Source organism: Vulpes vulpes, chromosome X (assembly GCF_048418805.1).
Source record: "Vulpes vulpes isolate BD-2025 chromosome X, VulVul3, whole genome shotgun sequence".
Lineage (NCBI taxonomy): Eukaryota > Metazoa > Chordata > Mammalia > Carnivora > Canidae > Vulpes > Vulpes vulpes.
This window is the reverse complement of record NC_132796.1, coordinates 49,780,046-49,794,851: the sequence shown is the minus strand read 5'-3', so window position 1 is coordinate 49,794,851 and position 14,806 is coordinate 49,780,046. Positions and strand designations below refer to the sequence as shown.

The window sequence follows — 14,806 nt, the reverse complement described above, 5'->3', positions numbered from 1 at the left end:
GCTGGTCTCTCTTTGAATCTCAGGCCGAATTCGTAGATTTTCAGGATGATTGGAAGGTTTTCTAGGTAATTTGTTGAGGACAGGTGACTTGGAGACCCTACTCCTCCGCCATCTTACCCCTCCCCCGTTTGTTTGTTTTTTTACTTTCTTCAATACCATATTTTTAGCTTGTTCCTCCATTTTCTTCAGTTCTTACAGACAGTATATTTAAAGACAAGATTAATTCAATTTAACTATAGTTTGGCTAGAAAACATAATAGACAATGTTGTGTCCCTTATGCAATATCACATCTAAAGATGCAAATTCATTGGTCTACCTTACTAATGTTATGATTAACCATTGCTCTATTCTTCTAACCTGTCTATGCAAGTTTGAGAGTATCTATACAATATTTGTAGCTAGTCCGTATATCTTGACACATCTAAGCAATGAGAAATCACTTTGCCATTAATGATGCTAATTCACAAAGCCACTGGTGTTGATTAGAGATGTAGTTAGCTGAAGTTTAGAGTAGTTCATCTGCCTTCTGGTTAGTTTTTTAAATACTGATTAATCACTCTTAAGTTTGTATGTATTTACAATTAGAATGCTACAATCATAACTAACCTATCCTGGATTATACATGAAAACTAACAAACATATATCAAATTTTATCAATTCCGAGGGACACTTTTTTTTCAAGTTTTAACCTGAATTTTCAATGCATCTTAGAATCAATGGTTTCTGAAAAATTACTGTTGTCCGGAAGCAGAGCAGTTTGGATATATTTATCATAAACTTTATATGCATGGACTTGGTCATAGCCATTCATATTATAGTCATTTTGGTTAAATTATGTTCATTCTCGGGTTTACTTTCTATTTAAAATATCTTTAAAATATTATATAATTTGACAATAAAGTGATCCCTAAAATGATGGTGTAGTTGCAATTGTTGACACCGATGAACATCAGGACATTACACTATGTTGAAGCTTTTAAACATAAATTATAGAAAAATAAATAAAATAAATAAAAAAAGGTAATTAAACAGCAGTGGAGGAAAGGAAACCTGCCTGCCTAAAGGGCACCATCCTCAGGAATAGGGACTGCTTAGTTTGTGATGGACACTGACTCATTCTCTCCCTCTATTAATATCTTATCCCTTAAGAATACTTCTTATGCAAGACTTCAAGTGTATGCAGAATTCGAAGGAATGCTATATGGAATTCTTATGAGCCTATCACCCAGCTTCAATAGTTATCAATATGCGGCTAATCTTGTTTCATTGATATCTCTACCCACCCTCCCCCAAATTATTTTGAAATTAATTAATATATCTATCACTTCACATAATTTCATTTTTTTCCTTTTGTGGTGATTACACATAAGATTTACCCTCAGCAAATTTCAAATGTACAATAGGGTATTGTTAATCCTATTCTCATTCCTGTACCTTAGATCTCCAGAACTTAATCATCTTATATAACTGAAACTTTGTACCTCTTGACCAGCATCTTCCCATTTCCCCCCCACTCCAGCTCCAGGCAACCACCATTCTACTCTCTTCTTCTAAGTCTATTTTGAATTCCACTATAAGCAAGATCATTTAGCATTTATCCTCTTGTGTCTGGTTTATTTTATTTAACATGTTTTCTATGTTCATCCTTGCTGTGGCAAATGGCAGAGTTTCCTTCTTTAAGAGTGATTAACGTTCCATTGTGTGTATATATTTATCTATTTGTCTATTGTTGAATAAGTTGCTTCCATATATTGGCTTTTGTGCATAATGCTGCAATGGGAGTGCACATATATTTTTGAGATACTCATTGCATTTCCTTTGGATTGTCTATGCAAAATTAGCAAATTTTCAGAATCTCTAAAAGTAGAAAGAGAGTTTTATTTGAGCCTACGTTAGGATAGTTGCCCAGGAAACATGGTCTTCACAAGGAAGGAAGTGCTCCAGAAAATGAATGGTTTTTACAGGGTTATATACTTTTTTTTTTTACATCTTGTAATGGCTCAAAATATTATAGCTTAGCATAAAGGCAAGAATCACCAGTTTTATCATACAGGAATGCAGATGATGTGGGTGTTGTGCCCAAGATTACATATCTGAGAAACCACCAAGGAGCCGACACTGAAGCAAACACACGAGGGTTTATTTACAAGCTCGAGCTTGCATCCAAGTATACTCCACACAACAGTGCAGGGGCTTGGACCCCGAGGTGGGTTACAGCTGGGTTTTTATGGGCTGGTCTAGGGGATTTTCAGAAGGGGTGGAGGAATTTTTTTCATTCCAATATGGGGGAAAGGGTGGGGGAGTTTCTTAAGATCTGTTTTCCTTCCAACACAGGATTTTCTGTCTCTGTCCAGGGCTTTCTGAGCTCTGTTATCTTTCTGATATGGGATTCTCTGTTAAGGGCATTCTGAGCTCTGTTATCTTTCTGATATGGGATTCCCTGTCAAGGACATTCTGCAGTTTTTCCTCTAAAGTTCAGCTCTTATTCATAGGGGCCTGAGATGGCTGTACTTGTGCTAATGATAAACTTGAGGTGGAATGGCCTTAAGTGGGGCCTCTAAGCAGAAAATGTCAAGAATTTTTGACATGTTTTCAGTGCAAAAAAGTGTTTTTATTAAAGAATGAGACAAAATAAAAAACAAAAATAAATTAAATAAATAAAGCATGAGACAGGACCTATGCGCAGAAATTGCTGCACTGCGACTGTGGAGCAATTCAATATATACTTTTAAATTGGAGGAGCAGAGATAAGTAAAGCCACTAAAGGGATTTCCTTATGTTAAAGATAACTTTTAGGATCCTGGAGGTCTGGCTATTGTCAAGCTATGGCTCCTTTTCATCTCTAGCAAAACATCAACATTAAGGCAGCCAGAGTTCCTTGAGGAATGTCACACTCTGCATGTCTCAGGCATTTCTCAATGGGCTGCAAGTTGTAAGGAAATTTAATTTTATCTACATTTCTCTTGCCTTTCTTCTCATCATAGGGAGTAGGAACATTAATATCTTAAGGACAAGGTGGCTTTCCTTTAGGCTATTCATTCACAAAGCAGGTGTACAGTGTATTCATGTTGAGCCATGGGGGTCAGGCTTTTGATTTAAACAATGTTTATTAAAAAAAAATAAAATAAAATAATGTTTATTGCCGTGCCAGCTAAAAGAGAAATCTAAAATGGCTTCTCTTGTATATTAGGCCTTTAGAGAGTTTTTCTTTCATCAGGATATATATCCAGAAATGGGATTGCTGGATTATAAGGTAGTTCTATTTTACAGGCATTTTAGTTTATGACCTCTGCTCTAAACCATCTAATAAAAATTATTTTTTCTGGGACGCCTGGGTGGCTCAACAGTTGAATGCTTGCCTTTGGCTTGGGGCCTGATCCCAGGATCCTGGATTGGGTCCCCCTACCCCCACATCAGGCTCCCTGTAGGGGTCCTGCTTCTCCCTCTGCCTGTGTCTCTGCCTCTTTCTCTCTTTGTCTCTCATGAATAAATAAATCTTTAAAAAATTATTTTTCCCTAAAGTGGAGGCTTTTTACAACCTCCCTTTGGTACCCTTTGTGTTCCGTTCTGTTTTAAATTTTGATGTTCTAAAAGTTGTACTTATTGTCTCTAGTCCATGTGCACTAGAGAATTTAAGGTTTGTTTGCTGTCAAATCGTATCACAAACTCCTACCTAATTCACTACTCACAATGCTCTTATTTTTTGTTTTATTTCTCTTAATAATACACAATTTGGGATGTGATTTATACTTCTTAATTATAATATATAACAAAAAGGGAGATATCAAATGCAAAGAAATCTCTGCAAAGAATAGATTACCTTCCAAATCTCATAAGAAAACCAAGAAGTAAAGGTGTCCTAAATGGGATACCAGGAACCTCCCTTAGAAAAAGAAGATGGCTTTAGCTTAAAGGGAGCCCCACAAGGGTTTTGATTTCTTAACAGGAACTAGATGAGCAAGCAGTGGGATGCAATAGGATGGCTCCAAGACTAGTGGCCCAACAAATACAAGTTTGAAATCTTATATTGTCATGTATTCACAAACTGTGTGAACTTGATTAAGTGCTTTACCTTCTGTAAACCTAATCTTCAGAGATAAAACACTCTGCCTTTTTTGGAGTTGAGAGTATTAAGTGAGTTCTGCCACCTTCACCCAAAGGCCATTCCTTTCAAAGTTCACAGAAGGAGATAAGCATTCACACTTGTTGGAGACTGTTGTCTCACAAGTGTCCTCGCCTTGCTACTAGTGGTTTAGCCACTTGGTGGTGGTATGTAGTTGCTTTCCCATTTTAACATCTCCAAAAAACTGTCATTAAGTAATAAGGGTTAATTGTTGAAATATTTAAACTGTTAAAATGGACCTATCACCTGCCCAACAATAACAAATGACTGTGAATGGTTGCTGTTCATTATCATGAATGGCATCCAGCCTTTGTCATTGGCTTAACAGACTGCATTAAGATTTGTCTAAGGATTCTGTCTCTGTCCATTACCCACTTAGTAAAAAAAGACTGCCTATTGATGAGGTTGGCATCTCAGGGGCTTTTACCTGGGTGGGTCTTGAAAATTAGTGTTTGCTATGGGTTGTCTCACTCCCTCATCTTCCCACCCCCACATCTAAACTAACCAAATATCTGCCCATCCTTTATTTGCTGCCTCCAGTACTATTTGAAAGAGCAGTAGAGGCACTCAGTTCCATTAAAAATAATTCATTGGTATCTGCTTTGTGGAAGTCACACACACTTGGAAGTTGTTTACCACCTAGTAAGAGAGGCCGATAAGAAACAGAAAATTGTAACATACTTGCTTGCCAATGGTGTCAATCAAGAAGACAACAGGCTGTGAGAGCCCTGAAGGAGATATCACCTAAAGTTAATCTCAGAAGATAAATAGACATTATTCAGGTCCAGGAGGAAGGAGACATTCTAAGTAGAAGTGGCATGAAACAGCATAGTATAGTCAGAAAACCTAATTTACGCTGTGTAGTACAAGAGTGTCAGAGGTCAGCAGTGCCTAGATGGAACCTCCTGGAGAGGTAATATAATAGCAGATTTTTCTAATGCAATATTTCTAGGATACTATGCTAAGGCAATTTAGCTCTATGTAATGGTCCTCTGAAGTGCATACTATTTTTCTATGTGGAAAAACTGAATGAAGCCCAGAGAGGTTAGGCACTGACACTATTGCACAGTTGAGTGGTAGTATTATTTAGGATTCAAACTCAGGTCAGCTTCAGAGTCCATTGCAATTAGAAACAGGCCTTAAGTTGCAACTTTAAAGAGAGTTGGCCCTATTCTATAAGTGCTAGGAAGCCCCTAAAGAGAATTTTAGCATGGAGAGTGGTTAGGGATCAGAATATTGGCAATTACAGGCTCTACTCTGAAGAGATTGACTGTGATTTCAGGGAAATCCCTTTCCTTCTTTGGTCCTCTGTTTTGGATATGTTTGTTTTGCTTTTGTTTTTGTTTCGGGGTGTGTGTGTGTGTGTGTGTGTGTGTGTGTGTGTGTGTCTGTTATTTCATCTGTAAAATGAGGACAGTGATAAAGAGCTAATTTGAAGGATCTCTTTGAGTTCTTTGATTTTTTTACTTTCAAACTAGAGGTGGGGGGAGGAGCTAGATTCCTGATTGGTGAAACTGATAGGTACTTCTCTATGTGCTTTGTTCTTTTTTATATGTGTTTTATACATGCTGTACTTCTTGTCTGGAATGTTGTCTTGCTTCTTTCTTGTATTTCCAAATACTTTCTAATTATAGCTGCCAACCCCCTCCTCTTAACTTCTACAGTGCTACTAAGTTAACTAGGTTTCACTTTGGCCCCTAATTATACACTATCTTTTATTCTTTGCTATTTGTTTCCTTTGTAGTCTTTCTTCTCCTATGTGATGAGGGAGCAGAAGGCAAGATGAGGACAAAGCACAAGCTGACACCCACAACCCTCCCCCACTCTTGGAGTGGGAAATGTGTGATATTCTTCCAGGAAACTTCCAATTATGTTAATGTAATGCCTTGCTAGAGGGAAAAACAACCTTAACTTGACAATGGCAAGGCCCCCAGTATCACATAGGTCCTCTTTAGCATATGAAAGTTCTTTTGAAAAACCTTTCTTTTCCTTACCTCCCCCAACTCCTAAGTATATAATCAGCCATCCCTCACAACCCTGTGCCACAGCTCTTTCTGCCCTTGGGTCCTGTCCCTGCTTTAATAAAACCATAATTTTGCACCAAAGATGTCTCAAGAATTCTTTCTTGGCCATTGGCTTCAGACTACACCCCATTAAACCTCACCTATATTTCAAAACTACATCACGTGTATTTTGGACTCTCATTTTTTTCCTCCTTTTTAGTTTTATCTTACCCCCTATATATCACCTGATATCCTCTTGGTCACGAGGGGGTCTTGGAGAAAATCCTGTTAATCATTTTCTTTCTCTTTTGGCAGTGTATGTGAGCACAGCAAAGAGAATCTTATGACCCCCTCCAACATGGGTGTGATCTTTGGACCTACTCTGATGAGAGCTCAGGAGGACACTGTTGCTGCCATGATGAACATCAAATTCCAGAATATCGTGGTGGAAATCCTAATTGAACACTTTGTCAAAGTATGTATTCCCGATTTTCACCATCACTTCTCCATGCATATGACACTTTCCCTAGCCACATTTTAGAGTTATATCTCTCTACGTTGCTTAAGCTGATAATGGAAGGAAATTCCATTATGACACAATGGGATTTAATAGCATTTCTGACACTGAAATTCATTCATTTAGCAAATATTGCTCAATTCTATAACTATTTTATTATCAGGCATCAAGCTAGATGGTATAGAAAAAGAAAAAAAGATCATTATTCATGCCTTTACAGAGTTAACAGTATAATATGAAGATAGCCATATATACAAATGGAAATGATAGATATAAAAGTGGTGTATATGCAATGAACCCATAAAGAAAGAAATATCTATACTTATTTAAAACTCATCTCATTTCAAAAAAAATTAGGGTGATATATTTTATATGGTATATAAAATACAAGGTACTATACAATATAATTAGGTCAAATGAAAAAGGAAAAATAGGATAGAGACAGGAAATGAACCCAGAAATGAGGCTAGACAAGAAATATTTGTTGACAAGTCCTATATACTTGCTACAGATGGCCCTTTGTTTGGCTATAAGCTTTCTAGCAGTCAATATACTCCTTCCAAAGCATAATTCAATAATTTTTTTTCTGCAGGGAGTGGAGGCTAATGATACAGTCTAGATGGCATCCACAGTTCAAATCCAAGCTCTACCACATATGAGCTACATTTGGTGGGATACAGCTTAGGATTCTAGGACTCCATATACAAACACAGTGGCCCCAATAAAAGAGACATTTATTACTTGATTGTGGAATAGTCCAGTGAGGTGTTCCAGGGCTAGTATGGTAACTTGACAGAGGCAGGCACCTAGTTTCCTTCTTTCTTGTTGTTTTGCCATCTCTAAAATGTGCTTTACCTGCATGACCAAATACCTTCTATATCATATCAATTAAAAAGGATGAAAGAAAGGCAAGTGAAGGATACAACCTTTAATTTAAGGCCATGACCTGGAAGTCACATATATCACTTTTATTTATATAACATTTCAGAATATAATCCCATGGACACATCTAGCTATAAGAGAGTTAGGGAAGTGTAGTTTTTATTTGATGCCATCATGTGCCCAGATAAGTCTTTAGGTCTTTTGCTTAAACAAAAATAAGAGAATGTATATTGGATTACAGATGGGATTCTCTGCTATTATCTGTGTTATATCAAACAACTTCTCTGATAGTCATTTTTTCAGCTGAAATGTAAAGATGATAATAAATCTGTACTATGTGACAAGCACATGTCCAAGGCCACTTAGCTAGTAGCAGAACTAGGGTTTAAATCCAGTTACCCTGACTCAGACTTGAAGTACTTAATCACTATGAAGTGCTGCATCATCAGTCATTTTTGAATGGTGATATTATTAGGCATACAGGATATCCCTGTTGTGTTCATATCCATTCGGATTATGAAGGATGGGTCCTTACAGAGAATTACAACTGATATCAGTAGTGAGGATGGAAATAAAGGAAAATAGGGAAAGAAAATTTCAAGGAGATGATCCAGCATGAACAGAGGCCCAAAGGATTAAAACCCCAAGTAATTTGGTATTGTTAGAACATGAAATAAAAATATCAGTGCCAGAGATGTGATTGGAGGAAGACAGGGGCCAGGTCTAAAAGGACTAAACTCTGTCTAGTTGATGAGTTTGGAATGTTTAGCATTGTTCCTACATGATTGGGAAAGCATTGCTTAAAAGCAGAGTAGTATGATGGATAGCTTTCTATTTAGGAGACATTATCTTGCCTGTGGTGTGAAAGATAGTTCAGAGAGAGATAGAGAGTAGTTCCATAGAGCAATAAATAACTGTAGTCTGAATCACAGTGGTAGGAAGAGGAACAGGGAAGGAAAAGCATAGGGCTTAGTGATTGGAAGTGGAAAATATGGGAGAGGAAGACGTCTTAATTCTGGATAATTGACTTGGCTGACTGGATAGATGGGGCTGTCTTTCATAAATACAAAAAATACAGAGTGGGAAGGTTTGGGGAAAGATGGGGGAAAAAACTCGATTTGCATCAGGTTGGACTTCAGATTCCTGAAAGATAGCCAGAAACCAATATTTGGGAAGTCGTTGGAATAAAGTAATGAGTAGCAAATTTTATCAAAGAGAAGGTTTATCGTAAATATTTTAGGCTGTGTAGGTCATAGAAATCTTTCACAGCTATTCACCTCCACCTTTGTACTGGGAAAGCACCAATAGGTAACATGTAAGCAAATGAATATTCCAATAAAACTATTTCTTTGTTTTTTCTTTCATTTTATATTTTTTATTGCAGGCTGATTTGCCAACATAGAGTATAACACCCAGTGCTCATCCCATCAAGTGCCCTCCTCAGTCCCGTTACCCAGTTACCCCTACCCCCGCCTGCCTACCCTTCTACTACCCTTTGTTTATTTTCCAGAATTAGGAGTCTCTCAAGTTTTGTCACCCTTTCCAATTTTTGCCACTCATTTTCCCCTTATAATCCCTTTTACTATTTCTTATATAGCCCGTATGAGTGAAACCAACCATATGATAATTGTCCTTCTCTGACTGACTTACTTCACTCAGCATGATACCCTCCAGTTCCATTCAAGTCGGAGCAAATGGTGGGTATTTGTCGTTTCTAATGGCTGAGTACTATTCCATCTTCTTTATCCATTCATCTGTCAAAGGACATTGAGGCTCCTTCCACAGTTTGGCTATTGTGGACATTGCTGCTATAAATATTAGGGTGAAGGTGTCCCAGTGTTTCCCTGCATCTGTATCTTTGGGATAAATACCCAGTGGTGCAGTTGCTGGGTTGTAGGGTAGCTCTACTTTTGACTCTTTAAGGAACCTCCACACTGTTTTCAGAGCAGCTGTACCAGTTTTCATTTCCACAAGAGTATAAGAGGGTTCCCCTTTATCCACATCCTCTCCAACGCTTGTTGTTTCCTGGCTTGTTAATTTTTAACCATTCTCACTGGTGGTATCTCATTGTGGTTTTGATTTGTATTTCCCTTATGGCAAGTGATGCAGAGCATTTTCTCATCTGCTTGTTGTCCATGTCTATGTCTTCCTCTGTGAAATTTCTGTTCATGTCTTCTGCCCATTTCATGATTGCATTGTTACTTTGCTGTTGAGTTTAGTAAGTTCTTTATAGATCTTGGATACTTGCCCTTTATCTGTCATTTGCAAATATCTTCTCCCATTCTGTAGGATGTCTTTTAGTTTGTTGACTGTTTCTTTTGCTGTGCAGAAGCTTTCTATCCTGATTAAGTCCCAATAGTTCATTTTTGCTTTTGTTGCCTTTGCCTTCATAGATGTATCTTGCAAGAAGTGACTGTGGCCAAGTTCAAAAAGGGTGTTGCCTGTGTCGTTCTCTAGGATTTTGATGGATTCTTGTCTCACATTTAGATCTTTCATCCATTTTGAGTTTATCTTTGTGTATGGTGTAAGAGAAGGGTCCAGTTTCATTCTTCTGCATGTGGCTGTCTAATTTTCCAAGCACTATTTATTAAAGACACTTTCCTTCTTCCAGTGGATATTCATTACTGTTTTGTTGAATATCAGTTGAACATAGAGATGAGGGCCAATTTCTGGGTTCTCTATTCTGTTCCATTGATCTATGTGTCTGTTTTTGTGCCAGTACCACACTATCTTGATGAACACGGCTTTGTAATACAGCTTGGAATATGGCATTCTGATGCCCCCAGCTTTGGTTTTCTTTTTCAATATTACCCTGGCTATTCAGGGTCTTTTCTGATACCACACAAATATTAAGATTATTTGCTCTATCTTTCTGAAAAAAGTCCATGGTATTTTGATAGGGATTGCATTGAACATATAAATTGCCTTGGGTAGCATAGACATTTTCACAATATCAATTCTTCCAATCCATGAGCATGGAATGTTTTTCCATCTCGTTGTGTCTCGGTCTTCCTAAATTTCTTTCAGAACTGTTCTATAGTTTTTAGGGTAACAATTCTTAATCTCTTCAGTTTGTTTTATTCCTAGGTATTTTATGCTTTGGGTACAATTGTAAATGGGATTGATTTCCGTGCATTGATTTTGTATCCTGCCACATTGTGTAATTGCTGTATGAGTTCTAGCAATCTTAGGGTGGAGTCTTTTTGGTTTTCTATATACAGTATCATATCATCTGCAAAAAGGGAGAGTTTGACTTCTTCTTTGCCAATTTGAATGCCTTTAATTTCTCTTTGTTGTCTGATTGCTGAAGCTAGGACTTCTAGTACTATATTGACTAACAGTGGTGAGAGCGGATATCCCTGTTGTGTTCCTGATCTTCGGGGAAAGGCTCCCAGTGTTTCCCCATTGAGAAAGATAATCACTGTGGGCTTTTCATACATGGCTTTTAAGATATTGAGGAATGTTCCCTCTATCCCTACACTCTGAAGAGTTTTGATCAGGAATGGATGCTGTATTTTGTCCAATGCTTTCTCTGCATCTATTGAGAGGATCATATGGTTCTTGTTTTTTCTCTTGTTGATGTGATCTATCACGTTGATTGTTTTATGAGTGAGTGTTGAACCAACCTTGCATCCCAGGAATAAATCCCAGTTGGTCATGGTGAATAATCTTCCTGATGTATTGTTGGATTCTATTGGCTAGTATCATGTTGAGAATTTTTGCATCTGAGTTCATCAGGGATATTGTTCTATAATTCTCCAGTTTGGTTGGGTCTTTGTCTGGTTTTGCAATCAAAGTGATGCTGGCATAATTAAATGTGTTTGGAAGTCTTCTATCACTTTCTATCCTGCAGAACAGGCTTAGTAGAATAGGTTTTATTTCTTCTTTAAACGTTCCATAGAATTCCCCTAAGAGGCCATCTGGCCCTGGACTTTTGTGTCTTGGGAGGTTTTTTAATGACTGCTTCAATTTCCTCCCTGGTTATTGGCTGTTCAGGTTTTCCATTTCTTCCTGTTCCACTTTTGGTAATTTGTGGTTTTCCAGAAATGCATCCATTTCTTCCTGATTGCCTGATATATTTGCATATAACTGCTCATAATATGTTTTAAAAATCATATTTCCTTGGTATTGGTTGTAATCTCTGCTTTTTCATTCATGATTTTATTAATTTGAGTCTTTTTTCTTTTTAATATGGCTGGCTAGAGGTTTATCTATCTTACTATTCTTTCAAAAACCAACTCCTGGTTTTATTAATCTGTTCTACAGTTCTTCTGGTCTCTATTCCATTGAGTTCTGCTGAATCTTTATTAACACTCTTCTTCTGCTGGGTGAAGGTTTCATTTGCTGTTCCTTCTCCAGCTCCTTTAGGATACAAGGTTAGCTTTTGTACTTGAGTTCTTTCCAGTTCTTGGATGGATGCTTGTATTGTGATGTATTTCCCCCTCAGGACTGCTTTTGCTATATCCCAAAGATTTTGAACAGTTGTATCTTCATTCTCATTAGTTTCCAGGAATCTTTTTAATTCTTCTCTAATTTTCGGGTTGACTCTCATCTTTTAGCAGGATGATCCTTAACCTCCACGTGTTTGAAATCTTTCAAATTTCTTCTTGTGTTTTAGTTATAGTTTCAAAGCATTATGGTCTGAAAATATGCAGGGGACAATCCCAATCTTTTGGTATCAGTTAAGACCTGATTTGTGACCCAGTATGTGGTCTATTCTGGAGAAAGTTCCATGTGCACTTGAGAAGAATGTGTATTCAGTTGGGTTTGGATGTAAAGTTCTGTAAATATCAGTGAAATCCATCGGGTCCAGTGTATCGTTTAATGCCCTTGCTTCTTTGGAGTTGTTGTGTTTAGAAGATCTATCAATTGTAGAAAGTACGTATTCAAGCCTCCCAGTATAAGTGTATTTTTATCGAAGTATGTCTTCACTTTGGTTATTAATTGATTGATATACCTGGCAGCTCCCATATTCGGGGCACAAATATTCATGATTGTTAGGTCCTCTTGTTGGATAGATCCTTTAAGTATGATATAGTGTCCCTCTTCATCTCTTATTACCATCTTTGGGATAAACTTTAATTCATCTGAAATGAGGATGGCTACCCCTGCTTTCTTTTGAGGACCATCTGAATGGTAAATGGTTCTCCAACCTTTTATTTTCTGGCTGTAGGTGTCCTTAGGTCTAAAATGAGTCTCTTGTAGACAGCAAATAGATGGATCTTGCTTTTTTATCCAGTCTGAAACCCTGTGCCTTTTGATGGGGTCATTAAGCCCATTCATGTTCAGAGTTACTATTGAAAGATATGAATTTAGTGTCATCATGATATCTATTCAGTCCCTGTTTTTGTGGATTGTTTCCTTGGACTTCCTCTTTCTTTTACAGGGTCCCCCTTAATATTTCTTGCAGAGCTGGTTTGGTGGTCACATATTCTTTCAGTTTCTGCCTATCTTGGAAGCTCTTTATCTGTCCTTCTATTCTGAATGAGAACCTTGCTGGATAAAGTATTCTTGGCTGCAGGTTCTTCTCCTTTAGGACCCTGAATATATCCTGCCAGCCCTTTCTGGCCTGCCAGGTCTCTGTGGAGACGTCTGCTGTTAACCTAATACTTCTCCCCATAAAGGTTAGGGATTTCTTGTCTCTTGCTGCTTTAAGGATTTTCTCTTTATCTTTCGAATTTGCAAGTTTCACTATTAAATGTCGGGGTGTTGAATGGTTTTTATTGATTTTATGGCGGTATCTCTCTATCTCCTGGATCTGAATACCTGTTTCCCTCCCCATGTTAGGGAAGTTCTCAGCTACGTTTTGTTGAAATACAGTTTCTTGTCCTCTGTCCCTTTCGGCACCCTCTGGAACCGCAGTTAAACGTAGATTTTTCCTTCTGAGGCTATCATTTATTTCCCTTAACCTTTCTTCATGGTCTTTTAATTCTTTTTCTCTTTTTTCCTCAGTTTCTTTCCTTGCCATCAACTTGTCTTCTATGTCACTCACTCCTTCTTCTACCTCGTTAACCCTCATCGTTAGGACCTCCAGTTTGGGTTGCATCTCATTTAATTGATTTTTAATTTTGGCCTGATTAGATCTAAATTCTGCAGTCATGAAGTCTCTTGAATCCTTTATGCTTTTTTCCAGAGCCACCAGTAGCTTTTTATTTGGGTTTCTGATTTGGGTTTCTGACATTTAATTGTAATCCAAATTTTGTAATTCTGTGGGAGAGAGTACTGTTTCTGATTCTTTTGTGGTGAGTTTCTTCCAGTTGTGCTTGGTCAAGATCTTGCTTTTCTCCTGTCTTTCCAGCTGGTCTTCTGGGTAGGGGCCTACTGTGCTAATTCTCTGTTGTGTGCACCTGGGGGAGCTGCCCAGCCCCCTTCCAGGTGCGGGGCTCATGGGGAGCTGTTGTTTATCCTGTGAGGCCCCTGCTGCGTGGTGGCCCTGCTCAGTCCCAGGTACAACGTGAGACCAGGAGGATCAACAGCAGTGGCAGCAGCCAGCTCTCCAGCTCTGGATCAGCTCCAGCAATAACTACAGCAGCTCCCAGTCTGTAGGGGCCTGGATGCTGCAGGGGCCTGGATGCTCCGCGGGTGGGGGGGCACTGACTTGCACAGCTCAGTGTGCCTGGAGACGGGAGCATCCTTGCTGACCTTTGTCCTCAGGGCCTTCGCCCCTCCTGGGGGGAATGCCGGATCTTGGGCTGTGTCCCCCAGTGCCCTGGGCTCCGGGGCCTACGCCGCTGGAATCGTGGTCCCGGGGCCACACAGCTCCCTCTGCGTGGAGCGCCACCTGATCTGCTGCCTGAGCTGCTTCTTGGCCCCGTCGGGTGCCTGCTGTAGCCCTTTATGGAGCTCGGACTGCTGTGTGTGTTGCACTCTCCCCCGGGGCACAGTTCCTCTGTTAGTGCCCCTGGGAGCCTGAGGGCATCCCTGCGCCTCCTGGGATCCTGCTGGAGCTCCCTGTGAGCGCCTTTCCGTCCAGGAAGATTGATAAAGTTCCTGCTTCTCCAGGCCGGGGTTTTCCTGTCCTGTGGGTCCTCACCATGCGGCCTGAGCCCAGCTCCTTGCGGTGGCCCCTCCCCCTTGGATGCTTTTTTATTTATTTATTTATTTCTGTCTTCCTACCTTGATAGAAGCGGGAACTCTTCTCACTGTAGCATTACAGCTGTTCTCTCTTTAAATCTCAGGCCGAATTCATAGGTTTTCAGGATGATTTGAAGTTATCTAGGTAAGTTGTTGGGATCAGGTGACTTGGGGACCCTACTCTTCTGCCATCTTGCCCTGCCCCC

General features: G+C 39.1%; 1 protein-coding gene across 8 annotated transcripts in view; it reads left to right on the top strand.

The window, feature by feature from the left end:
• OPHN1 (oligophrenin 1) overlaps positions 1–14,806 on the top strand; it is a 575,184-nt gene that overhangs the window by 451,675 nt on the left and 108,703 nt on the right. For all 8 annotated transcript variants that reach the window (XM_072744551.1, XM_072744552.1, XM_072744553.1 and 5 more), the window contains one exon: positions 6,443–6,602. In XM_072744551.1, the coding sequence (XP_072600652.1) occupies positions 6,443–6,602 (160 nt within the window). The remainder of the gene's footprint in view (positions 1–6,442; positions 6,603–14,806) is intronic.